We start from the raw sequence: 24,087 nt of genomic DNA, 5'->3' as shown, positions 1-24,087 counted from the left end.
TGAAACACTACCGACAGCTGAATTTAAAACCCCTCAAACACAGAGGCATGTCCAATCTTGTGAGATCTGTAATCACTGTTTCAGCAACTTCAAATAACTTGAAAATGTCGATGATACTGTGTGACGTGTAGTCTACAATTCTTCTACTGTCAACAAAATGGAATATTTTAAAAGTAGCCTAAAATCTGTTTTAGGTTCTACTCCTGTAGAAAATGAAATGTCGGGTGCTGATACGGTATTTAAAACTTTTTTTAATCATTAAACTTACGTTTTTCTCTTCCAGTTTCTTTTTAAAGTAACACATGGTATCTTCTGTTCGTGTGACATGTAATATAAAACAAACTTAATATAATTTACGTAATCGAATATGTATACCTTAAAATATGTATGAATTTTTTCTTTTTATATTTACCCTTTTTATTAAAATAATCACACAGGTAGAACGATTGGTGGATAGGTTACAATCATCAACCTTGTTAAATGACAGACGAGATGCCTGTCGAGCACTTAAAGCCCTTTCACGCACTTATCGCGTTGAAGTGGGAACTCGAGGAATGGATGTACTGAGACAGATTTTAGAAATAGATAGAACAGATTGTGAAATCATTGGTATAGCATTGGACACTCTTTGTAACATAACTAATCCTATAGCATTTGAAGAAGAAGGTAACATTACAAGTTTGATATTTTTCATCTAACTTTTACTGCATTTTACACAAGTATTATTTTCAGTGGACAAACATGGACCAAAGAACAAAATAGGAGAACAATTCACAGAGATATTTATTAAAAACACAGATAGCGTAGGATTAGTCTTAGCACTCTTGGAAGAATTTGAATTCAAAGTTAGATGGCCAGCTTTGAAATTATTAGCACATTTGTCAGCTAACAGGCTAAAGGATATACAAGAAATAATTTTAGTTAGCCCCATGGGTGTTTCTAAACTAATGGATCTCCTCAGTGATAGTAGAGAAGTCATACGTAATGATGTATGAGCTTTTTCATCTGTATTCTTACTTATCATTGCTCTACTGGATAGAAAGTATTATTTATTATTGTTACAGGCCTTATTACTTCTTATCCAATTAACCAAAGGCAATGCAAATATTCAAAAAATTGTCGCATTTGAAAATGCATTCGATCGCATTTTCGATGTAATTGCTCAGGAAGGTAATGCGGAAGGTGGTATCGTCGTTGAAGATTGCCTGTTACTTATGTTGAATCTTTTACGGGGTAACATAAGTAATCAAAATTTTTTTTATGAAGGTAACGTGTTACTAAAAAAAGAGATAATTTCAGTATGTATAGTGCAGATCAAAGTAGTGTTGTGCTATAACGTTTTAGGTTGTTACATTCATAAATTAACTCCAATGTTTCAAATACCATCTGAAATTGATGACAATCCTCTTGGTGCATGGAGTCCACAAAAAGTGTCAAATGTTCACTGTATGGTACAAGTGATTCGAGCATTAGTAGCACCTAGTGGACCTGCTCAGGTAAATAAAAACATTTCTATATTCATTTACATTTCTTACTTTTTTGATACTGATTTTTATCCGTAACACGTATAAAGGCAGTCGCAAATTGTCAAGAAATCATGAGAGGTTGTGGACTTTTACAAGCTTTGTGCAACATATTAATGGCTAGTGGTGTACCTGCTGATGTGCTCACAGAAACGATTAATACGGTAGCTGAAGTTATTAGAGGAAATGCTAGCAATCAAGAATTCCTAGCAGGAGTAATGGCCCCAAGTAGTCCTCCTAGGTAACTGAAACACACTTAAATATATAAATGTATTACATTGCTGGAAAAATATTTATTATTTTTCAGGCCTGCAATCGTTGTTTTACTTATGTCCATGGTGAACGAAAAGCAACCATTTGCTTTAAGGTGTTCTGTTCTGTACTGTTTTCAATGTTTTTTATATAAAAATGAAATACGACAAAGTCAGCTTATTCAGACTTTGCTACCTCAAGGTAACGAGGTGCCGTCATTAACAACAGGTTTGTAGAAAACCGTATTATCGTATCTTGTACAATTTCAGTTTTTACAGTAGCGTATAATGAACGTAAAATATTTTACAAATGTAATGTTGCTAGGGCAGCTGTTATGCGGAGGTTTATTTTCCCCGGATTCTTTGTCGAATTGGTTTTCTGCCGTGGCGTTGTCTTACGCGTTAATCGATGACAATGCGCAGAAAGAGCAATTACTGCGAGTACTTCTTGCAACTAACATTGGTAAACCACCTGTGACTTTGATGCAACAGTGTGTCATGTTACTGCAACAAGGCAATAAGACGCAATGCAAGTTAGGTCTTTTAATGTTACTCTGCAGATGGACTGCTCACTGCCTAGCTGCCGTGAAATTTTTCTTGCTTATCGATTCTTCGGTTGCTTATTTAACAGTCTTACTATCATCGCAAGAAAATAACGATGACTTACAAGAAACATTACTACAAAGTATGTGCGCTATGCTTATTGGAATATGTGTACATTTTAATGATAATAGTGTTCCTAATTATACGAAGGTAATTTAGTAAAGACTTGAAATAATACATTTTAAGACCATACATTTATGCTACTATCGTAGATGTACATTTCAGGAAAAATTATGCAATTTAATTGAGAACAGAATAGGAGTAGAAAGATTTCAAGATGCTATTGGCGGTCTTGCTAGGCATGAGGTGTATTCTAGAACTTTAAAACATCCGCAACCCTCAGCGAAGAATCCATCGGAACTTCTATTAGATCATGAGTTTTGTAGACTGTCAAAAACATTAGAGGGTAATAATTATTTATTTCTTCTATGTTTATTTAATTCCATTACAAATTCCGTTAATTATATTACATGTATTTTTCAGGTATAATTATGGAATCTGTTTTGGAGGGAAGTAACACGCATCAGAAAAATCAAATAACGACGTCGATACTTCCAGACTCTGTTTTAGTAGCACAATACAAAGAAGTTATTCGAGAACAAGATTCTCAAATACAGAAGCTTAATCAAGTTACAGAATCACTGATGAAGGAAAAACATGAACTCGAAGTACGGTACAGTACAAAATTATAGAACATATTTGCGAAGAAATTTCAGTAATTGTAATGAGTTATTTGTGAAATTACTAACTATTTCGACAGGCACAAATTCATGATCTACAATCGACCGTTAGTCATTTAAAGGATCAAAATTTAGTTCTACGAGCCGCACAAACCAATTTGTTATCAGAAGAAAATGATTCTAATAATATAGCAAACGAAGAAGAATGCGCTAAAGAAGTGGAAAAATATAAACATGTAATTACGGATTTAGAAAATCGTTTAGATGAATGTACCTCGATGATAAAAGAATATAAACGAAAACTAGAGGAAAAAAACGAGACTGATCTTGAACGGAAATTAAGAGAAAAATCAGAAGAATTGGAAAAAATAAAAAAAGATCAAGAGGATCTTCTGGAACTTTTAACAGAGCAAGATAGTAAAATTATTTTGTATAAAGAAAGATTGATCGCATTGGGTGAAAAGGTACTTTTAATTCTGTTCAAATAATTTTTTAGATCTGATACACGATTCTTGATAGACGACATAATGAATTTTACTAATTTTTTTGTTCTTAGGTTGAGACGGATGAAAGTTCTGCTGAACTTGACACTGACGATCAACAAGAATCTAGCAATTCGGTCGATCGTAATGATTAGTACCTTCCTAATTAAAAATTATGGCAATGATGATACTAGAAAGTATTTTTCCGTGTTCTTGTAATTCCCTTCTATTTATTTCAAACAATAATGTACCATCATATCGTATGATGATATAGCAAATTCACACATTAGGAAGTAAATGCAGTTTTTATTATGTTGTTAAAATTTTATGTACAATATTTTTTAACGTAAGAATACTGAATGTGAATACCGATATGAACCGTTTTAATGAAAATCGATGAACGTTTGAACTGCATTATAGATGTAAAAAGAAAAACATGTTAATAATACGATATGTTTAAAGGGATATTTTTTATTAATTATAATATTGCTTCACTATTGATTTTAATCACATCAAACATTAAATTTAACAAAGTATTGTGCTCTACAAAATGGCTGTAAGAAAAAAGTGAAACAAACAATTAAGATTCCTCTGTTGAATGTTTGAACATTCCATTGATCAGTATGTACGTTTTGTTCAATTAATACACGTGGTATAATTTAATACCCTAATAAAAAATAGTACTTCTTCCTTTTACGTACCTGTAATTAAAGCAGTATAGTTGCGGTGCATTCTCATATCCTATTATGTATCTACCATAGTATCTCATACGTTGGTGATTAATTTTTTTTACGAAGAACTTTCCCGTTGTTTCAGAACTGCTTGCACACACTTTGCCATAGTAAGTGAGGCTCGAGATATTACGTCCGTCATAAAAAATTGATCTAACGTTTTCTGTTTAATTTCTAATGGATTCGATGACAACGAACCATTCGTTTCCTTCATGAAAATAACATAATTTAGTATTTACTTATATGTTATGAAATTATGAAATATGTTGAACTCATATACATTTACCTTTAATAACTCCAATGCTTCGACAGAATAATTGGTCGGTTCTATGCTACCATACCTAATTAAATGTGGTGCTATTTCCTCCAACCTGGACCTTACTTCGTTCAAAGTGTCATAAGGCAAACAAATTCCACATATCTATTCGAAATAATTAATTAACTTCCCTCTTTGTATCTGTACTTGATACTTTACAAATTTATTGATAATTACTTCTGAAAGAGCTCGTATAATCTTCCATTCTGGACGCGCCATACCTGGCGGTGTATTTGCAGCACAAGTTTGTTGAGGACGTCCTTCAGTGTTTACATATGTTGCAACTTTTTCGGTGTACGCAGCTCCAGGAAGTATAACATCGGCCATCGCAGCTCCCTCATCACCGTGACTACCTAAAATACACAGAATTATATTAATATACTGTTCTACAACAAAATAAATAAATATTTTATGTACCTATGTATACAATAACGGTATTGGGAAAGTCTTCTTTTTTTATATTTGCATCGTCAGCTCCAAGTAAAAATAAAACCTTTGGCTGTTGTTGCTTAACTTCGTCAACGGATGACGAATAACCCAAATCCAAAGCAGCTACTTGCGACGCATTCGTATGAAGTACATTTAATACGTTCCATCCTTCAGAAGTCTTGAAATGAAGAAAACTGTGTATCTATGTGTACGAATAAATTAAAACCTGTTATAAAATAATTTGCTTACCTTCGATTTATCTTCTAAAGACTGTGCCAATAATTGTGTTTCACACAAAATTTTTGCCCCGTCTTTTCTGGTTAATTGCTCGATGCCCAAGATAATTAGAGGTTTCTTAGCACTTTTCAGAATATTCGAAAACGCATGACTACCATTCCTTAATTGTGTTATAATTTCTGGAGACTGACCTAAATGCTAGCATTGAACTAAAACTTTAGCTTCTGTATACAAACAACATGAATTTAAAGAAAATTCTTTACTTACTTCATGATCATATGTTAGATCTACGTCCGGACCAATTAGAGCAATAGTCTGTTCACCATGAATATATCCTTTCCGCAAACGCGTATTCACCAATGGTGCTTCGTATCTTGGATTTGTACCGATCAATAATACGACATCAGCCTCTTCTATAGCAGCAATGGAATTATTTAATAAATAATTAGTTCTTATATCTACAATGTTTTTCGGAAGACTTTGTTCCGTTGCAAGAGTTTCACCACCAAGTCTATTTACTAAATCTTTCAATGCCACAAGTGCTTCAGCATCAGCTAATTTCCCAGCAATCGCGGCACATTTATTCAACGGTACGTCCTGAACAGCTTGAGCAACTAAGAATATATTATTTTAATTAATAATAAAATTCTTTAAACAACACAATTAACACTAATGAGAAACATTAAACTATAATTATAACGAACCCGTTACGAGAGCATCTTCCCAATTAACAGCTTCCAATTTTCCATTGATTTTCATCATTGGAGTTATGAGTCTCTGACGTTTCAGTCCATCATAAGAGAAACGAGCTTTATCTGACAGCCATTCTTCATTTATTTCCTGTATAAAGTAGTACATGTATCATTAAAATTTTAAAGGACACTTTGCATTATTATTACCGTGATAATAATACCTCGTTAACTCTCGGTAAAATTCTTAAAACTTCACCCGTTCTATGCGTTACTACTATATTACTACCAATAGCATCAAGAACATCAATACTATCTGTACGACGTGTTTCCCATGGGCGAGCAACGAAAGCATATGGTTTACTGGTTAATGCACCAACAGGACACAAGTCAATTATGTTACCAGATAATTCTGAGAGAAACATCTTCTCTACATATGTTCCCACCTGTTATAATAATATGTAATGTAAATATCAAAAGTATTAAGGCACTCAAGCTAGTATTGGAAAGTACTAAACATACTTGCATGTCGTTTCCACGACCAGTAGTTCCTAGATCATCGATACCCGCTACTTCGGAGGCAAAACGAATACATCTTGTACAGTGGATGCAACGTGTCATAACTGTTTTTATTAGAGGTCCAATATCCTTGTCCTCTACTGCTCTTTTACCGCTATAATTAATATCAATGAATCTGCTCCTATCACTACCAAATGCCATACTTTGATCTTGTAAATCACATTCACCACCTTGATCACAAATTGGACAATCTAAAGGATGATTAACTAATAAAAATTCCATAACTCCTTCACGAGCTTTACGTGTTAAATCAGAATTTGTTTTTACTCTCCATCCTTTCATCACAGGCATTGCACAAGCTGCAACAGGCTAAGCATATTTTTTTATGTTATGAATATGTACAACTACATGGAATTAAATTATATATAAAAAAATATATAGACTAATGAATACCTTAACTTGTTTTTCAATTTCCACAAGACACATTCTGCAATTTCCTGCTACTGCTAGACGTTCATGATAACAAAATCTGGGAATCTCTACTCCTACTTTAGCAGCTGCCTAATAAAGTTATTACGTTATTGCAAACTGTCGTTTGAGTGTTTAAGGTGAAATGTAATAATATATTTACTAAACAGAAAATAGGATTATTTACCTGCAAAACAGTTGTCCCAGGTGGAACCTGAACTGGCTTATCATCTATAAATACCTCTACTAATTCTTGTTGTAATTTACAGGATGTATGTAATCCCATGGCAAAAAGTCTACCATTTTGTAATCCTGTTGGTAGTTTTATCACCGGGAGTCTTAACATTTTGACTCAATCTTTCCGTTAACTGTCAATTCTATCCTGTTATGTAAGAAAAAGTTATACCTGAGATTAAGTATAGCGTAATGAACGTAACCTAATTCTATGTTGATCAATAGATTTATAACTCTTTATGCTCTCTTAAATCAATAATTTATACTACATATTAACGTAATAAAATTGAATTTATTATCATTTTTGTTTCAACGAATCAATAATAATTTTACTTGGTTAAAAATTACCAAATTTTGTTCCGTCCTAACAATCCCTTCCAAACTTTGCGAACGTCTACGACAGACGATCTATAAGACTGATCTAAAATAGGATTTGTTACTAATAACATTTAATTTCGTCGAAGGAAATTCGTGTTGGAAAACGGTCAATTTCTGAACTCATCTTTTATGACTGCCAGTAAACAATCAGTCTGATATAAATAATTAGTAAATTATGCAAGATGTAAAAATTACATTATTACAATATAGATTTCATGGTAGATTATTCGCTTTCGCAATAATTCTTCTTCTGACGTTAAAAAATATATAGTAACTATAAGTAACTATATACAGTTAGTTTTTTACTTGTCAAAAATAATGTACCGGAATGACGTCACCGGTGAGACGAAGTAGCAAACCGTCAACTTTTCACCGTAGGTATATATATAGCTTTCTCTTCCGGTAGGCAGCTAAAAGAGACTTCGTTATCAGAAGTTTTAGTCGAACATTCACTTTTTACCTGATTTTACACGATGGCTATTGGTGATTTTAAGACTGATGAGGGTGTCAAAGATTTAAATTCTTACTTAGCGGATCGTAGTTATATCGAAGGGTAAGCTTTGTAATACTATATAGTTTTTATTTCAGTACACGTGGTATTTTAAACATTGGCATTTTGGAATGAACATACTTTTGTTGGTATATTTGAAAAATTGCTATTTATGTTTAAACGCTAAAAAATTAGAAAGCTATTATCTGTATTAAAGTATATTTAAAATAATATAATATTTTACGTTTCATGTCATCAAATTTTTATTAAAAAAAATATATATAAATTACCTTTTTTTGACGTACATATGTATGTTTAATTGACAAATGCAGTTACTGTTAAATGGATGAAGCAAATAAAAGTCATCATGTTTTTAAGGTGGCAACCTTCTCAAGCTGATGTAGCCGTCTTGGAAGCTTTAGAAAAGGCTCCAACATCCTCAAATCCTCATGTTTTACGATGGTATAATCACATTAAATCATATGATTTAAAGAAACTTCCTGGGGAAAAGAAAGCACCTATCTTAAGTAGCAGTAATTCTACTAACGCAGCAGCAACAAAAAATGAAGATGATGATGATAAAGATGTTGACCTCTTTGGATCAGATGAAGAGGAAGATGCAGAGGCTGCCAAAATTAGAGAAGAAAGATTAAAAGCATATGCAGAGAAAAAGTCTAAAAAACCAGCACTTATTGCCAAGTCTAGCCTTGTATTAGATGTTAAACCATGGGGAGATGAAACTGATATGAAAGCCATGGAAGAAGCTGTGAGATCTATTCAAATGGATGGATTAGTATGGGGGGCATGTAAGTCAATTAATTTCCTTATTTATGGAAATCTTGTAAGATGTCTTGAATTTTATATTAAATTAAATTTGGTTTTATGTTTTTAGCTAAATTGGTAGCTGTGGGTTATGGTATCAATAAGTTCAGGATAATGTGTGTCATAGAAGATGATAAAGTATCCGTGGACTTGCTGGTGGAAACAATTGAAAATTTTCAAGATTTGGTTCAGTCTGTGGATATTGAGTCATTTAATAAAATATAAATTGACTGTTTCTGCTTGTTATTTTTAATGTAAACTTAATAAATAATAACTGTTTGTACATATAATTTGTTACTGGATTAGAACTGCTGATGCAATTTCAGTAGTAATATTATTAGTAAAGCTTCGAATAAAATATTTATGTGGATAGTACGATTTTCATATTTAAAATTTTAATACTTATTTGATTTATTTTTTACTTGTTTAGGGCAAAATTAAATCTGCAGTTACATATACCTAGTAAATGGAAAAAAATAATTCCCATGAATTATTAACAATTTTTAATTTACGGTTTTCTTTTTTTAATGTTCATTATGAAAATAAATTTTAAAAGAAAACAGAAAGAGCATTTCTGTTCCAGTTTTATTTGTCAAACTTATTGTTACTAATAAAACTCTGTAAATACTATATCGTTAGAGAGGGATGAGAGCAATTAAGGTTAGGTTACGTGATGCGTATGTGTGGGTATACATATATGTACAAGAATTTATACTATATATATATATATCTCTCAAGAATTGAAAACTGATTCTTCCGATGATAAATATGAAATGATATTACATATTATACTTTTCCAATTGTTAGCATGATCTATTATCAGCCTATAGAACTAATGATTTATGACTTTTATAATATGTATAAACAGATGGTATCAAAAAAATATGCTGACAGCCCAGCTGAAATATAATTTGTCTTCTTAATAGCGGATATATTTGTATTATTTATTAAGCATTATTTCAATTATAATATTAAATGGTACTAATGCATTTACTTAGCCAGTTATGTATATCTTCTACAGTTTTGAAAATAACTATAGAGCTGAAAGTTCATGATACCTCTTGAATAATAAAAGTGACCTTGAAAGTTTCTAACTAAATTTGTACAATTTCAAACAGTAAACAGACAGTTTCAAATTGTTGATATCAGCATAAATATTTTAGTGTTCTATTTTATATGCTTATAATTTGATTTTGATATAACTGTCGTTTCATAAACAGACAAAAAAGAAAATAGAAGATTCCTTTTAAACTGACCTTGAATGACTGTGTTTAGTATACTAAATATGTATGTAGTATAGCGACGTTCATAGGAATGCAATCCTGAAAAACACAACTGTTCAAGATGACATACACATTCCTATAAATACACAATTTTAATCAAATTCTGCTGTATGGTTTTTGGAATTTTTAAACAACAACATTTTTCATTTTAATCCAATATTATATATATACACACACACACACCTGCTTTTTTCCTGCGTGCCTTAATATTGAGATTAGTTGGATTTTAAATCCTCCTTTTTTTAAAAGATAGCCCTTGCCACTGACCTCCGTTAGATTCCCCACTTCTTTAGGTGACAACACGCGCTCACCGCCCGCGCGTTATATATAAAAGAAGAGGAGAAGACATCGGGGAATACCGTAGTAGTTTGCTGTATCCAAGTATTGCAACAACGTTCTCCAATATTAAGAGCTGTAAACATTTTAAGTCTTGATTTGTACATTCAATAGAAATCATATACATTAAAGATGGTTTTTTTTTCAAAAACTTCAATAAGCCCTGCCTGCTTATTGATACTACTATTAGTTTATGGTAAGCGAATATTTATACATATTTTGTTTTAATATACGAAAGCAAATAATTAAATAATTCTCTGTACAAAGATCAATGTTGATCATCATTTTTTATGAAACAGTAAATACGTTCATAGAATGGAGTACATAAAAGTATGAGTCCTTGATTATAATGTAGAGGACATTAATTTGAATATCTATCTGTGTCGATCGCATCGTCATTAAATCATCAAAGTAAAAATAATGTAGCTTAAGATAGCAAGTACCTTATTATACTTTTGCAATTCTTTTGCATTTAAAATAATCCTACGATTTACAAAATCCCATTAAATCATTGATTCTGTACAGAAATCCGTTACTACTCCACCAGATGCTTTGTCTTCTTTATAATCTATGAACAATTATCTTGAGAAATGTATTGTATATAAAAGTTAATTGAAAATTATTTTTATCCATCTTTGTTATACAGGACGATACACATCAGTAACTGGAGCTGAAACATTATCGAAGGTTTGCTTAGGATGCATATGCGAAGCTGCATCCGGATGTAATACGACGCTTGGCTGTGACGAGGCTGTTTGTGGACCATTTCGGATAACATGGAGTTACTGGGCTGATGCTGGAAAACCAACCCTTACCGACAGTTCAAGTGATAATGGTTAGTAAATTAATAATGCGAGTGCAAAAAAATGATAATAATAAAAATGAATTAAATCAAAATACTTGTTTTTTGGAAAGGATATCTACAGTGCGTGAGTGAGCCATATTGTGCGGCTCGTACAGTACAAGGCTACATGGATAAATTTTCTCAGGTATGTATGGTTGCAAATAAATGTATACTATAGGCGTTCATGCATATTTATGTTGTTTTCTTATCATCGTGGCACCATTTTTTAGGACTGCAACGGAGATGGTAAAATCGATTGTGATGATTTTCTTCGTATTCATCGACTGGGTGGCTACGGATGCAGCGGCCCTTTGAACTCAAAATATGAAAATACTTACAAACTGTGCATGCAGACTTTTGCACAGCAATAATTAAGAAATTATTGTAATCCATACATACATATTTTTGCTGTACGTGTTAAGAAACCTAATAAATAATAAAATAAAGTTACATTCTCATTTAGATCTATACATATGTATAAAAATATATATTTTACATGTTATACATTTAAAACATGACTTTGGACCCATGGAAAATTAACATTTTATCCACAAATTCAGCTCTTCTTTTCAACAATAGTTTTTGGTCGTCCAATATACTACTTGAATCTATATTTTTTATTATAAAACAGTTTATAAATAAACGAAGACTTTCTATGAAAGTTTGCAGCTGAGTGGAAACAGAGATTCTTTCAAATACACGTAGACAAGCCTTTTCGTTTTCATGTAATAAAATTTTCAATATAATTTGTTTAAGAAACTTCATGGTATGTTTGTCTAATTCAGTAAATTGAATAACCTGTAACATAATAATAATCAGTAGTAAAAGATATTTCCTTTGTAATTTCAATAAAATGTAATACTTACTTTCAAAATTGATAGAGCAAGGCAGTTTTCAATAAATAAGTAAGTTAAAAAATGTGCTAAATTATTTAATTGTTTGGATTCGTACGTTTCCAATGTTTTCAATTTGTCCCATAATGTGTATTGTATCGTCAGCTGAAATATTAATAAATGTTAGAAATAAACCAGTATGTGTACATATAATTGAAACTATAAAATAATACCTGATATTTTCGGTTATATTCGCATAGTTTTTGGGCCAGTATCGCATAATAAGGATTGAACTTATTTTCCTGTAAACAACAATGCATTAAAACGTGTATGATTTCGCCTTCTTGTTGGTCTTTTAAGCCAAGATGATGAAGTTTTTCAAATGCATCCAAATAATCTTCGGCTGTTATAAGAATACAGAAAATATTTCTTCTAGTGTCTGTATTCATCCTTTGTTTCTTTGCTAATTCTAATATTTTTGTACCAAAATTGAACTTGTTATGTTTCTTTGTTTCTGTTGAGATATCAATAGTATTTGTCCCAGACCAAGCTGATCCTATAATCCACCATTTTCCATTTTCATCGGCTATAATAAGAAAACAGTTAGATATAATTTATTGACTCCTTATTTATATAAAATATTACCATGCAACAGATCTTCTAGAGTCACATTGAACTGCACTATTGCATTGCCTTTACGTATTACACTTTTCATAACTTTCCTTAAATGTTCCACTTCAAGAGGATCATATTGGGGTATTTTATTAATGTTATTGTTCTTTACTGCTAATAAAATTTCTAACATAAATTTGACTCTTGAGCTATGAAATAATAATAATTTTGTAAGTAATTACTGTTAACTTTAACTTTATAATTAGTGAACATAGAAAGCTTACTTTTCTCCATTCTCATGGCTAGCTTTTTGTTGTAGATCTTTTATAAACTCCTTTAGAGCATTTGGATCATCCTTTCTTAGTGAAAATCCTACTGTTTTTAAAATAAGTAATATCAATTCAATCTCTTTTTCTGTAAATTTGGTTGCAAGTTTATGAAGTATTTGATAGATGAGTTTGTGTCCATACACCTTAAAGTTATACAGATGTGAAAGCATAAGAATTATATTGTCCAATTCTTTATTTTCTACATCTTGCGGCTTTTCTATTACTTCAACAAATGTTTTAACAAGCTTTTCTAAAAAACTGGCACCAACTTCAGTACCAACATTTGCATGCAAAATAGCAATCAACATCATATGTTCGCAAATAAGTCTATTAGGAGTCATTACATTTGTAACTAAACTTTCCAGTATTAATTTTGATAATACAAGATTCATATTGTTACGGCTATTTGTCATGTACAATGTTTCTATCTGTAACATGAAAATTATGAGTTAATAAGTATATTATATGTATGGTAGTAATTTACTTCAAAACACTGAACTACCTGATTACTTATATAATGAATGTTTTGTTCCGTTATTCTATTCAAATAGCCTTTTAACTGTTTTTTTAAGGACTGCAGTTTGTCATTATCTGAATTTATATCAGAAACAATTTTTGCAGCTGGTGGAACATATCTGTTAGCATTCTGTATAATATTACCATCTCTATCTCTTTTCCTTCCATAAATATCTTCCCACAAACCATCATTATTATTAATGTGAACATTCTCTTTACTTTGTTCAGGTTTTACCTCTTCAGTTTCTGATACCTCTGAATCAAGTTCAGTTACATTCTCATTTGCATTAAAACTTTCTTCAACTATTGTAGCTAACTGGTCATTTACAATTTTATTTTTTATAATATCATGCGATTCATTTTCCATACAAGTGTTCTTCTCCTGGAGATCTTCTTCAATGGTTTCTTTAAAACTTACTTCAAATTCATCATCAAATTTGTTTGTTAACAGCTTTTCCTCTGTTTCCACTATATACTTTCTATTTTCTTCTACACAAAAATCCAGAAGATCTGTATATACATTAAGGAGTTTTCATAAAAATAATATTTTAATATCAAGAATAAAATGTGATATTTTTCAATAAAACAAAAAGGATACAATCTAAACCATCTACTGCAAAAGATTTTGGAATTGTCTTCTTTTTTCTTTTATTTAATTTCAACTGCTTCTCCAGTTTTTTAATTATTCTATCCTCTTTCAAATTGGCCTGTTTAAGCGATTCATTTCGTGTATTTGTTTTTCCAAGTTCAACCTTCTTAGTTTTCTTTTTCTGAACAGATTTCTTTTGCACTTCGATGCTAGCCGCGATTTCATTCTTGCAAATATTTTTTTTGCCATGAACTTTAACGATCCTTTCGTGTTTGTCACTGCCCGAAACAAGTAACCCTTTTTTCTGCTGGAAATAAATTGCTTTGTTAATCTTCTTCTGTTTCCTAAGCTCTTTTCGTACTTCTTTACGAGATTTAGCCATTAAATTTGAACTAGTATTCTTCGCATTTTTATTTTTCAATTTTAATCGTTTAAACGAGCTCATGTTTTATTCTGCTGAAAAGGTGTAGTAAAATTTTATGCAAAAAATATATTTATATTATACATATACATATAACTTTTAGCCCTGGTTTTTATCATTTACTTGTGTTACAGACTGGTTACAGACATATGTATATACAATTTATAGAAGTCTGTAAGAATTCACTTTATATATCACACATCTTTACTAAAAATAAATTTACACGCTTAATTGTAACATTTATAACGCACTTGAAATAAATTGCGCTTCGTTTAATCGAAAAAGTTCTAAAATTGTGGCACTACTGACTGTGGCGTATACAGAACGACAGGTTATTTGTTACGGTTAGGTGGAAAGTCAATTTAAATGTTAAAAAGTTGTACTCAAACGGTAAAATGAAAATGTTAATGCAGATGTTACAAGGTTCTTCTATAGTTTCTGTTACAAACAGGTAAATAGTAAAAAGATTTTATGTTAAAGAATGTTATTTTGTTCAGTTTACTTGTAATATCATTATTTTGTAAATCTATTGTATTCATTAAATAGTAAATGTTTTTTACAGTGCAGTACAAAGGAAAGCCTTTCCTTTTTTAAAAAAATGCCATTTTTCTTCTCATAAGGTTCCTAATAATAAAATAACACGAAACACAGTAGTTACACCATTTCCCCCGTTAACAAAACCTGTTCCTAATTTACCTAAAGCAATTTATGCTACTACAAAGGAAGAACATCATGTTACTAAAGTAACAGTTTTATCAAATGGACTAAGAGTTGCTTCTGAAAATCGGTTTGGCCCATTTTGTACAATAGGTGGTAAGTTGAAAGAATTTTTAAAAAAGCTTTAAACAAGTTTTAAAACTTATTCATGTTGAAAAAACATTATGTTACAGTAATAATTGACTCTGGTCCTCGATATGAAGTGGCATATCCTAGTGGTATTTCTCATTTCCTAGAAAAACTGGCATTTGGAGTAAGATTTTTATGATACATTGAAAAGTTACTATAAAAAATAAAATCAATAATTTACTTTTGCAGGCAACAAAAACGTATGAGAATAAAGATCAAGTGCTGCTTACCTTAGATAAACTTGGAGGGATATGTGACTGTCAAGTAGGAAGAGATACATGTACTTATGCTGCATCAACAGAACATCGTGGATTAGATAAAGTGGTACAAATTTTAGGTGATATTGTTTTAAGGCCTAAAATTACACAAGAGGAGGTAAATGCTGCTAGACAAATGATTTCCTTTGAATTAGAATCTTTACTTACAAGACCAGAGCAAGAACTAATACTCACAGATATGATTCATGCTGTAAGTGTAATGAAAAAAATATTTTTAAAAGTATCAGATGCATATATCTGAATAAATATATTTTTTTAGGCTGCATATAGAAATAATACTCTTGGTCTTCCAAGGATTTGTCCAAAGGAAAATATTGATGTTATAGATAGAAAAATATTATTTGAATATTTGAAACATCATTATACACCAAATAGAATGGTAGTAGCTGGTTGTGGTGTAGAACACGAAGATCTGGTCTCAGCAGTTCAAAAGTACTTACATGTAAAACTGTCAAATATTTACTACCATAAATCATAATTTCAAAATTGTTACTGATTAAAAAATTAAGTTACATATTTGTCGTATAGAATCTTAAATAGTTAAATGAAGTTTATTATTGCTGTTGCAGATATTTTGTTGATGAAAAGCCTATTTGGGAAGAAGAGCAAGGAACAAGCAAGAGTACTTTAAATACCGTGGATGCATCAATTGCTCAGTATACTGGAGGTTACATGCTAGTAGTTATCTTCTAATCGAATTAAATACAGAAAGATATCCTAAAAAGTTACTGATTTTTATAACTCTGTTCTAAAATTTTATAGGAAGAATGTAATATACCCGTATACGTGGGACCAAGTGGTCTGCCAGAATTGTCGCACGTAGTGATAGGTTTGGAGGCCTGTTCCCATGAGGATCCTGATTTTGTACCACTATGCGTTTTGAATATGATGATGGGTGGTGGCAATAGTTTCAGTGCCGGAGGTCCAGGAAAGGGCATGTTTACTCGTTTATTTCTAAACGTACTTAACAGGTAAAATATAACATTTTTTGTTCTCTGAAAAATTAGAATATCATTGTAAAAAAATTATTTTGCAGGTACCATTGGATACATAGTGCAGTCGCGTGTAACCACGTATATATCGACACGGGGCTGTTTTGCATTCATTCATCTTGTACACCATCTTATGTCAAGGATATGGTTGAAGTGATTATACATGAAATGGTTTCTATGGCAAATTGCATTATGGACAGCGAACTAGCGGTATGGTTTTTTATTTGTAATGTTTGTTGTTTTATCATTTTAATTGGATAATCTTTGAATAATACAGAGAGCAAAGAAACAACTACAGTCCATGGTATTTATGAATCTGGAAACAAGGCCTGTTATGTTTGAAGATATTGGGAAACAAGTTTTAGCTATTGGATACAGAAAACGACCAGAATATTATATAGAAGCAATTGGTAAGTTACCTATTGATGAAAAGTATTGATGAAATATCGTGCATAACATAAAAGTAGGATTTTTCATTATTTTTGCCCCGATTGCAGATGCAGTATCGAGAGAAGATATAAAAAATGTAGTACGTCGTTTGCTTAAATCACCGCCTAGCGTTGCAGCTCGAGGAGAAATAAAAACCCTTCCTTCGATCGGGGACATTCAAGCTGCATTGATTGACGAACAAGGCCGATTACCTGGTTCTCGTAGTAGACTGTCTCTTCTCCGCTAAAATTTTTGAAAATTATTTAATTTAATTTAATTTATTTGCATTAAATGAAACAATTCCTTTGTATATACAAAAAGTAAAGATAAAGAGAACAAATCAATAACATATAAAATAGAAAATTAAACGATAAAAAAGAAACTGAAGTAAATGAAATAATTAAAATATCTAACCATCAATATGTAAAGGCTGTTCTGAAATTTACAAATAAAGTCCAGAAAAAAATTATTTGGTTATAAGTGTTTACCGTTTACGGAACGAGTCAGAAGCCGGTGATACAAATTCAATGAATAAATGATTTATTATTTATTTTTGCGTTCTTATAAAACATTTTTTTTCTATTAGGGGCTGACACTAATTTAGTTTTGTAGTCCTATACATATATACATTGACTTTGCATATCGATTGCTGATAATGTCCATTTTATTCTCAGAATACTTGGCTATCGAAGGAATAACTCCCTAGAATAATTTTTTTTTTAGAGAGAAAGGGTTAAAACACATTACATTTATAATATTCATGACAACCATACGTTATATTTTCAATGTTTTATAACTTATAACGTTAGGTTTCAATAAATTGTTACCCTATGTCAATTATACATTCATTTGTTAATATAATGTAAAAACTGTAGAATTATTGTTAAAAATTTTTTACTTTCGTACCAAAATGTTCTCTGTGTACGTTCTACACACTCATGATGGAAAACGACTTGTACAGTGTAAGCAAATATTTATATTGACAAAGGTATGTGACAAGAAATTTAAGCCTCCACTTCTTCCAAAGTTTTGAGGAAGGATGCTTTCTTTTGAGCGACGCGGTTCTTCCTTTCTGATAAGGAAAGTTTCGCACGATTCCATCGCTTTTTAACAGGTTCTTTTTCTCTAGTGACCTTTACGTGTTCCGGATTTGTACGTATAGCTTCATGTGCATTTTTATAAATGCCTTCAATCTGTTAACAGAAATTATAATATCAGTAGATAAATAAAATGAACATCATAAATAAAAAAATAAAATGTAACAGAGGTTAATGTGAAAAATGCGACGATTCATGCATTTATTTCGCAAAACCAATGCATTTACTATTGTCCAACTGCGACACTGCAGAGATTGCTAAATCAGGCAGTAATTATAAGTCGGACGACTGACGTTATGCGAATAAAATATGTAAGGACTTACACTATCGGCAGTAATACCATTCTTGATGTATTGTGAAAACTGTCGTTTAAAAGCTTCGTCATCCTCTTCTTCTAATGTTTTCATATAATTTGCAACATGCTGTCCGAAAATATGTTGTCGGTGAACATCGGCGTTAAAAGATTTAGATTCACTATCATATCCAGGGAACCTTTTGGTGCTATTAAAAAACAAAAGAAAGTTACAAATTAGATTTAAAGATAATTTTTATACAATTTTTATGGTAAGTTATACAGCATCAGAGACACGTTTTATAATCTTTTAAATGTAAGCAAAAACTTGACATTATACAGTAGAACACAGATAAGTCTTGCCTTGCTAACTCAGATGACGCGCATGTGCCATGAATTCATCATATTATTTAATACTGATAATACTTTGCAATATTTTTAAATTAATTATTAATAAAATACCTATGAGGAATGTTTAAGCCACCATCCACAGCACCTTTCATGGCACCAAAAACTCTAGCACCAGTAGTTGTACGCATAAGACCAGTATCTAAATAACATCTGAATGCACCAGGACCTTTATCTAGTTCTTCAACATTATATTCATCACCAGTTACTTCTGTTGTGCCTGAATACAAAGTATCTAGACCCAATTTTTTCAACAGCTGTTAAAAAGATATAAAATCATGTTATCACTAGTACAAAACAATTGATTATGTTTAATTTTATCAATTAATGTTCAGAGTTATAAAATAGGGAACAATTGATTTTCTTCAGTTATGCATCAAAGCGAGCTGAGTGGTTTCATCATTATATAGAGACATACATGTACAAATAAAGCATATAAATGAAACAAATAATGTAATATAAAAATGCTTACTCTTCGAGCTAACAGAAGACCTGTACAATATGCTGAAGCATAATTTGTAAGACCAACTTTAACACCATATCTTGGAAGTTCATGGCTATATGCTGCACATACAATCCTGTCTCCTTCAATTCTGGAATATGCCACCTACACGTATATATATATGCACACTAGAATTAAGTAATGTAACTAAGATATATAAACATCATATTAAGATCTATTTACCTGACAGGTAATATCCTTATTGGACAGACGTACTACTAGCCTGTACTTAGGAGTATTGTATTTATTTTTATCCTGAATTGTTAGTCGTTTGCGAGCATAATAATCAGTCTTTCCCTCGCGTCGCCTCTTGAACTTAACTTGATAACGTTTGAAATACTGCTTGTTTTTAACAACTTTTACAAAACCCTAAAAGTAACATGTACACTCTGAGACTGAGGGGGTATTTTTGCCTTTTTCACTTAATCTACTCATAATGTTAGGTAATATAAAAAAAGAGTATTCTTAATTTTTATAAAAAAGAATAAAAATTTAATAGAACCTTGTTAATAAATTACATCTGTTAATTTCTATTATCATGCTTGTACCGTAGACGTCGCTTTATGAATCCAATTGAATAATATGCATCTGGCACTTTTATTCAAATTAAAACATTTATATGAATAATAGAAACCTTAATCTATCAAATTATATCAATCGTAATAAATTTTGCTTACCATTTTATTGGAAAATCTGACAAAACGATTAGACGATACAACCTCCTCCAACGTTCCACGCTCTAAAGGGATGTCTTCCGGTCGTGATGAAACATGGAACGGAACATGGAACGCTTGTTGCGCCCTCACGAAACGCAACGTAATTAAAGACCCTAGAAATCCAAACTAGTTTATTTTTCATAAAATACCTATATCTATATATATAGCTTTCAAGTTTGTAAAATATTATAATAAATTATAAATAAAGAAACTAAATTTAAATCTTATAATTTAAGCTGTCCTTTTTTTATCAGAGATCATATATACATTTATATTTTATACAATATGAAGTTCAATTTATTTAAAAATTTATATAGATTTGTTATAATACATGTCTAGAAGAACAAAAAATATCACATATTTTAATTAAGAATAAAGAAATTAGAAGTTAAACTATATTATACAGAAAAATGACAAAATAAAGAAAAGGTATTTTCTTTATTTTATTTAAACAAAATTAAACACTTTATCCTTTAAATATATAGATGCAAAATATACATAGTACATTTTTCAACTTTTGATCTCTTCGCCAACTTCTGTTCCCCAATCACTCAAATCTTCATCCCAACCATTATTCTCTTCCATAGTTTCGACCTCATTTAACGCTTTCATGTCAAACACACTTTTCGATGGTTGCTGTACATGCAAAAATTGCGTTTTCTTTATTATAGGTTCCATATCTGTAAAATAATCGTACTCATCCTTGGAACAATTTGATAATTTCGAATTCTTGATATCAAGTTCTGAAATATCAGATAAAATACCTAACTTCTTTATAGCTTTTGAATCTATTGTTTTTGTTACATTTGTATTTAGTACTGTATCTTCAATTTCCGGTGTTGAATTTAAAATTAAAACATCATTAGACTGACAGATTGTTTCGGAGGATGATAGTGAAATACGAGGATGCGTGTCTCCGGCGGTACTCTCTTGTACGTCCCAGTCAGACCACGTATACTCTTCTTCTATAATTGATGAAACAATCTCTTTTTTATCCTCTCCTCCATCTGGCGAAGGTCTTTCAGGTAAATTAACTGTTTTCTCTATTGTATTAATCGAATTCGTAAATTCATTTGTATCTATATTACTCTTATCCTTATCCTTTACTTTTTCTTTCAGTTTATTTGGTCGACCATCGGTAAACAGTTTTCCTCTCTTTCCACCAATTACAGTGGCTGCACCAAGAATTGGAACTATATAAGCCAGTGCTTTTAATGTTGCAGACACCAATTGATCATTGGTATCTTTGATCCCAACAAGTAATTCAGGAAGTACTTGAGATTTTAATTCATCTACTTGAAATGCATGCACAAACGAATTGAAATGAGATAAAAGTACTAAACGAATTGATAAATCTCTTATACAAAACATCTGTAACAATTTAGGCACCAAATGGACTTTAAATGTTGAAATTGTAAATAAATTATTATCTGTACCGTCTTTTCGATCTGTAAAAAAAAGAATATAACTTTTAATATGAACTTTTAACGTAAATTAAACATAGAACAATATTAAAAATCTTTTACCCCTTGGTTTTAAAATAAAAGGTAGAAGTTTCTCTTGTGCTGTTGAATCTAATAAAACTATTCTTGAAAGTAATAATCGTCCTAACTGTTCTGCAACAATATTTTCAGGAAATGTTCTCAGTTGCGTTATTAGTGTTCTGTAATATGATAAAATGTTTTCAATAACAATTAACAATTTTTTAATGACAAGTATTTGCTTTTGTCAAAAATGTTTACCCAAAAAACATTTCTTTTTCCTGATTATTCTGTAAGGGTAATTCTTCTAGAAATGCATATATTTTCATGAAATCATGAGTGAAAAATGGGTGTAGAAGTACATTTGACAACTTGCTTCTTAACTCTGGATCTGAATTCTGCAAATTTTCCTTGCAAAATTGTTTAAATTCTAAGAGGCCTGGAATATCTTCTGAAATTATATAAACTTGTTAGGTCTACTCTTTATCATTTTTTTGGCATATAATAAATATTAATTTATTTATATAATTTACCTGAATCTTTTAATTTTAATATATCTTCTGCTAAAACTCCAAATGCATACGCATCGATTGCTGTAAAATTTGTAGGTACAGCTGTTATATCTTCATTAGGAGACACAGCTCTTTCGTACCTGTAACTTCTTATCTTTTTTAAATAAGAAGAAGTTAACTCTTTAGATTTACATATACATTCTAATCCACCAAGTTTCCAACATCCTTCTGGTGTAACATAAATAGAACTTCCACAAATATTATTGTGCGATATAAATGCTTTTTCATGAAGAAAAACCAATGCACGTAGAATGCTATATAAACCCATACATATTTGCAATGTATTCTGTGTTTCTATCGATTGAATTAATGGTCTAACTTGTTCGGTAGTTAGGAAAAATTTACTGCCTTTAAACCATGAAGAAATATATTTTAATATACAAGGATGCCTATATAACATCAGGTTCTGGAAAATATATTTGGTACGGTTATAAATATAAATTATTTAGTTAATTAAAATAATATTATAAAAATACGATGTAGAGCTCATATTAACTCGTACATGTATTTATGTCTGTAATCCTATCATATACGGGGTAATCAAAAAATTAACGTTAACCTTTGCTGCTTTCTCTAAAGGAGAAGGATTTCCAAAATTTGCATTATAATGTAATGATGGTTCACTGATAAATACAGAGACTTTTTCAGCATTATAATCATTTATATGGGCCGTATAATGTATCCAAAAATCTGTTATTTCCACAGATTTCTCGTCAATTTCCAGCCCGCTAGGGGCACTTTTTTCATTCCCCATTAATCTTTTTATTTCTTTGGTAAGGATTCGTTTTCACAGAACAGTCATTAAAAATAATAAACTAGTAATAAATTCGTATTATTTATTAAAAGAAATTGTCTAAAAGATGTATTATTTATTTCACGATCATTTAAAATTGACTGTTACTTCACAGGCATCAACCATTACAAATTCCGTTCGGCCATTTTTAATCTGTCTACTGAGAAACGATAACATTACTCCCCTCATTTTCTATATGATTTTAGCGCCATTGTCAAATTTGACGTTTGATATTAACAAAAAGAAAAAGGAAAAAGAAACATTCAAAACCATTAGCATATCTAGCAAATAATAAATGAATGAATAAGGTCAAATACTTTAATATATCCTAATAAACAAATATTAAATACTGATTTTAAATCAAGGATAATCCTTCATCAGCACTTATTTTATTTTTATATTTTAGCAAGTATTTATGTAAGTTCATCCGTTAATTACAAATAGAAATATGTATATGATCTATAATTTAGACTTAGGTACGAGGGTCCGTTATAATGTCAATTATTTCTTCGACGATTTATAAAGGATAATAGTATTATTTATTATTTATGCAAAGTATAATCTGCTAGCGTATCTTTATAATGTTCCAAAATGAAACATCAAATTTAAAATCAAGTGTATAGCGAAATACATGTATATTGTTGGAAATAATAAATGTATAAACGTGATACGCGCGTACTCACTCCTTTCAACCTATTTATACAAAGTATTTTCAAATTTGACATTAATAATAAATAATTAAAGATACTGATCAAGACAGTTCACACTTTCTGTATTGTGAAACGTATTAGTATATTACAATTTTACTATAAATTAATAATTATCATTGTATGTTATACTATAGTTAAACAGACCCTTGCGCCTGTATTCGGTATGTTTTTATGTACAGTTGGAAAAAAAGATCATGGCGCATATTATTTAGAATAAGCAAATAGATAAATCATCATATTCGAGTTACAACTGTTTTAACACGAGAACGGGCACCGTATTTTTTTAAATTACTTACTCGTCTTACAGTTCTTCATCTTCGTGTTATCGGCTGATTTGATCAATTATGAAGACAGTG

The 24,087-nt window shown here is 30.8% G+C and overlaps 8 protein-coding genes across 18 annotated transcripts; 4 read left to right on the top strand and 4 right to left on the bottom strand.

Moving 5' to 3' along the window:
• The first annotated feature begins 140 nt into the window (after positions 1–140).
• Positions 141–4,219, top strand: LOC114879284 (general vesicular transport factor p115). 2 transcript variants are annotated; one of them, XM_029194075.2, is made up of 12 exons: positions 141–235; positions 438–666; positions 733–989; positions 1,065–1,266; positions 1,345–1,496; positions 1,574–1,764; positions 1,831–2,003; positions 2,100–2,527; positions 2,603–2,783; positions 2,861–3,045; positions 3,138–3,521; positions 3,614–4,219. In XM_029194075.2, exons 1-12 carry the CDS (start codon positions 158–160, stop codon positions 3,692–3,694), a joined length of 2,541 nt encoding a protein of 846 aa, XP_029049908.1. In that variant the 5' UTR covers positions 141–157; the 3' UTR covers positions 3,695–4,219. The 2 variants fall into 2 exon arrangements, with proteins under 2 accessions (XP_029049908.1, XP_029049909.1); XM_029194076.2 differs by lacking the exon at positions 3,614–4,219 and having other exon boundaries at positions 2,861–3,050; positions 3,138–3,265.
• LOC114879287 (NADH-ubiquinone oxidoreductase 75 kDa subunit, mitochondrial) lies at positions 1,387–7,674 on the bottom strand. 4 transcript variants are annotated; one of them, XR_003789890.2, is made up of 14 exons: positions 7,511–7,674; positions 7,116–7,310; positions 6,914–7,021; positions 6,464–6,829; positions 6,166–6,387; positions 5,957–6,092; positions 5,520–5,866; positions 5,265–5,450; positions 5,004–5,193; positions 4,764–4,939; positions 4,557–4,691; positions 4,241–4,478; positions 1,656–1,778; positions 1,387–1,488 (listed from the first exon to the last, which is right to left on the bottom strand). XR_003789890.2 is itself a non-coding variant. In XM_029194082.2 (13 exons), exons 2-12 carry the CDS (start codon positions 7,272–7,274, stop codon positions 4,329–4,331), a joined length of 2,175 nt encoding a protein of 724 aa, XP_029049915.1. In that variant the 5' UTR covers positions 7,275–7,310; positions 7,511–7,674; the 3' UTR covers positions 3,991–4,240; positions 4,311–4,328. The 4 variants fall into 4 exon arrangements, 1 of the variants encoding a protein (XP_029049915.1); XR_003789891.2 differs by lacking the exons at positions 1,387–1,488; positions 1,656–1,778 and adding an exon at positions 2,694–2,764; XR_003789889.2 differs by lacking the exons at positions 1,387–1,488; positions 1,656–1,778 and adding an exon at positions 3,991–4,093 and having other exon boundaries at positions 7,511–7,673.
• A 204-nt stretch (positions 7,675–7,878) lies between these two features.
• On the top strand, positions 7,879–9,087 carry LOC114879291 (elongation factor 1-beta'). The gene is made up of 3 exons (XM_029194086.2): positions 7,879–8,093; positions 8,409–8,836; positions 8,923–9,087. The coding sequence occupies exons 1-3, from the start codon at positions 8,014–8,016 to the stop codon at positions 9,075–9,077; spliced, it is 663 nt and encodes a 220-aa protein (XP_029049919.1). The 5' UTR covers positions 7,879–8,013; the 3' UTR covers positions 9,078–9,087.
• Positions 9,088–10,493: 1,406 nt separating this feature from the next.
• Positions 10,494–11,773, top strand: LOC114879292 (lysozyme-like). The gene is made up of 4 exons (XM_029194087.2): positions 10,494–10,667; positions 11,118–11,306; positions 11,387–11,460; positions 11,546–11,773. The coding sequence occupies exons 1-4, from the start codon at positions 10,604–10,606 to the stop codon at positions 11,684–11,686; spliced, it is 468 nt and encodes a 155-aa protein (XP_029049920.1). The 5' UTR covers positions 10,494–10,603; the 3' UTR covers positions 11,687–11,773.
• Positions 11,649–14,642, bottom strand: LOC114879286 (nucleolar MIF4G domain-containing protein 1 homolog). Of its 3 annotated transcripts, none has more exons than XM_029194078.2 (8): positions 14,204–14,642; positions 13,592–14,115; positions 13,045–13,517; positions 12,794–12,969; positions 12,382–12,734; positions 12,182–12,313; positions 11,821–12,113; positions 11,649–11,741 (listed from the first exon to the last, which is right to left on the bottom strand). In XM_029194078.2, the coding sequence occupies exons 1-7, from the start codon at positions 14,637–14,639 to the stop codon at positions 11,823–11,825; spliced, it is 2,385 nt and encodes a 794-aa protein (XP_029049911.2). In that variant the 5' UTR covers positions 14,640–14,642; the 3' UTR covers positions 11,649–11,741; positions 11,821–11,822. The 3 variants fall into 3 exon arrangements, with proteins under 3 accessions (XP_029049911.2, XP_029049912.2, XP_029049910.2); XM_029194079.2 differs by having other exon boundaries at positions 11,650–11,741; positions 11,812–12,113; XM_029194077.2 differs by lacking the exon at positions 11,649–11,741 and having other exon boundaries at positions 11,774–12,113.
• Positions 14,566–17,629, top strand: LOC114879288 (mitochondrial-processing peptidase subunit alpha). Of its 2 annotated transcripts, XM_029194083.2 has the most exons (11): positions 14,566–14,658; positions 14,750–15,066; positions 15,178–15,428; positions 15,506–15,585; positions 15,651–15,929; positions 15,999–16,171; positions 16,309–16,417; positions 16,502–16,710; positions 16,776–16,941; positions 17,009–17,141; positions 17,229–17,629. In XM_029194083.2, the coding sequence occupies exons 2-11, from the start codon at positions 15,011–15,013 to the stop codon at positions 17,405–17,407; spliced, it is 1,635 nt and encodes a 544-aa protein (XP_029049916.1). In that variant the 5' UTR covers positions 14,566–14,658; positions 14,750–15,010; the 3' UTR covers positions 17,408–17,629. The 2 variants fall into 2 exon arrangements, with proteins under 2 accessions (XP_029049916.1, XP_029049917.1); XM_029194084.2 differs by lacking the exon at positions 14,566–14,658 and having other exon boundaries at positions 14,737–15,066.
• Positions 17,630–17,917: 288 nt separating this feature from the next.
• On the bottom strand, positions 17,918–20,285 carry LOC114879294 (60S ribosomal protein L5). The gene is made up of 6 exons (XM_029194088.1): positions 20,137–20,285; positions 19,643–19,828; positions 19,430–19,564; positions 19,012–19,214; positions 18,581–18,758; positions 17,918–18,353 (listed from the first exon to the last, which is right to left on the bottom strand). The coding sequence occupies exons 1-6, from the start codon at positions 20,137–20,139 to the stop codon at positions 18,165–18,167; spliced, it is 894 nt and encodes a 297-aa protein (XP_029049921.1). The 5' UTR covers positions 20,140–20,285; the 3' UTR covers positions 17,918–18,164.
• A 309-nt stretch (positions 20,286–20,594) lies between these two features.
• LOC114879256 (protein-associating with the carboxyl-terminal domain of ezrin) lies at positions 20,595–23,300 on the bottom strand. Of its 4 annotated transcripts, XM_029194024.2 has the most exons (6): positions 22,788–23,300; positions 22,190–22,634; positions 21,918–22,107; positions 21,702–21,838; positions 20,944–21,623; positions 20,742–20,855 (listed from the first exon to the last, which is right to left on the bottom strand). In XM_029194024.2, the coding sequence occupies exons 1-6, from the start codon at positions 22,980–22,982 to the stop codon at positions 20,841–20,843; spliced, it is 1,662 nt and encodes a 553-aa protein (XP_029049857.1). In that variant the 5' UTR covers positions 22,983–23,300; the 3' UTR covers positions 20,742–20,840. The 4 variants fall into 4 exon arrangements, with proteins under 4 accessions (XP_029049855.1, XP_029049854.1, XP_029049856.1 ...); XM_029194022.2 differs by having other exon boundaries at positions 20,595–21,623; positions 21,918–22,104; positions 22,788–23,297; XM_029194021.2 differs by having other exon boundaries at positions 20,595–21,623; positions 22,788–23,292.
• Between the last annotated feature and the right edge of the window lie 787 nt (positions 23,301–24,087).

Source organism: Osmia bicornis, chromosome 12, assembly GCF_907164935.1.
Source record: "Osmia bicornis bicornis chromosome 12, iOsmBic2.1, whole genome shotgun sequence".
In the NCBI taxonomy this organism is placed as follows: Eukaryota; Metazoa; Arthropoda; class Insecta; order Hymenoptera; family Megachilidae; genus Osmia; species Osmia bicornis.
The sequence above is the reverse complement of the archived record's forward strand: the minus strand, read 5'-3'. Positions and strand labels throughout refer to the sequence as shown.

Bases quoted from the DNA above. Each gene is read 5' to 3' on its own strand.
- LOC114879284 (XM_029194075.2), top strand. From the start codon at position 158: ATGGAATATTTTAAAAGTAGCCTAAAATCTGTTTTAGGTTCTACTCCT. The intron at 1,497-1,573 runs GTAAATAAAAAC...ACACGTATAAAG, and splicing joins CACCTAGTGGACCTGCTCAG to GCAGTCGCAAATTGTCAAGA. The intron at 3,522-3,613 runs GTACTTTTAATT...TTTTGTTCTTAG, and splicing joins TGATCGCATTGGGTGAAAAG to GTTGAGACGGATGAAAGTTC.
- LOC114879287 (XM_029194082.2), bottom strand. From the start codon at position 7,274: ATGTTAAGACTCCCGGTGATAAAACTACCAACAGGATTACAAAATGGT. The intron at 5,451-5,519 runs GTAAGTAAAGAA...GTTCAATGCTAG, and splicing joins ATCTAACATATGATCATGAA to CATTTAGGTCAGTCTCCAGA. The intron at 4,940-5,003 runs GTACATAAAATA...TGTGTATTTTAG, and splicing joins TACCGTTATTGTATACATAG to GTAGTCACGGTGATGAGGGA.
- LOC114879291 (XM_029194086.2), top strand. From the start codon at position 8,014: ATGGCTATTGGTGATTTTAAGACTGATGAGGGTGTCAAAGATTTAAAT. The intron at 8,094-8,408 runs GTAAGCTTTGTA...CATGTTTTTAAG, and splicing joins GATCGTAGTTATATCGAAGG to GTGGCAACCTTCTCAAGCTG. The intron at 8,837-8,922 runs GTAAGTCAATTA...TTATGTTTTTAG, and splicing joins TGGATTAGTATGGGGGGCAT to CTAAATTGGTAGCTGTGGGT.
- LOC114879292 (XM_029194087.2), top strand. From the start codon at position 10,604: ATGGTTTTTTTTTCAAAAACTTCAATAAGCCCTGCCTGCTTATTGATA. The intron at 11,307-11,386 runs GTTAGTAAATTA...TTTTTTGGAAAG, and splicing joins CGACAGTTCAAGTGATAATG to GATATCTACAGTGCGTGAGT. The intron at 11,461-11,545 runs GTATGTATGGTT...ACCATTTTTTAG, and splicing joins ACATGGATAAATTTTCTCAG to GACTGCAACGGAGATGGTAA.
- LOC114879286 (XM_029194078.2), bottom strand. From the start codon at position 14,639: ATGAGCTCGTTTAAACGATTAAAATTGAAAAATAAAAATGCGAAGAAT. The intron at 14,116-14,203 runs GTATCCTTTTTG...ATGTATATACAG, and splicing joins TGCAGTAGATGGTTTAGATT to ATCTTCTGGATTTTTGTGTA. The intron at 13,518-13,591 runs GTAGTTCAGTGT...TTCATGTTACAG, and splicing joins TTCATTATATAAGTAATCAG to ATAGAAACATTGTACATGAC.
- LOC114879288 (XM_029194083.2), top strand. From the start codon at position 15,011: ATGAAAATGTTAATGCAGATGTTACAAGGTTCTTCTATAGTTTCTGTT. The intron at 15,930-15,998 runs GTAAGTGTAATG...ATATTTTTTTAG, and splicing joins TCACAGATATGATTCATGCT to GCTGCATATAGAAATAATAC. The intron at 16,172-16,308 runs GTACTTACATGT...TTGCTGTTGCAG, and splicing joins CTGGTCTCAGCAGTTCAAAA to ATATTTTGTTGATGAAAAGC.
- LOC114879294 (XM_029194088.1), bottom strand. The intron at 19,565-19,642 runs GTAAATAGATCT...ATATACGTGTAG, and splicing joins ATAAGGATATTACCTGTCAG to GTGGCATATTCCAGAATTGA. The intron at 19,215-19,429 runs GTAAGCATTTTT...TCTTTTTAACAG, and splicing joins GTCTTCTGTTAGCTCGAAGA to CTGTTGAAAAAATTGGGTCT.
- LOC114879256 (XM_029194021.2), bottom strand. From the start codon at position 22,982: ATGGGGAATGAAAAAAGTGCCCCTAGCGGGCTGGAAATTGACGAGAAA. The intron at 22,108-22,189 runs GTAAATTATATA...ATATAATTTCAG, and splicing joins ATTAAAATTAAAAGATTCAG to AAGATATTCCAGGCCTCTTA. The intron at 21,839-21,917 runs GTAAACATTTTT...ATCATATTACAG, and splicing joins GAAAAAGAAATGTTTTTTGG to AACACTAATAACGCAACTGA.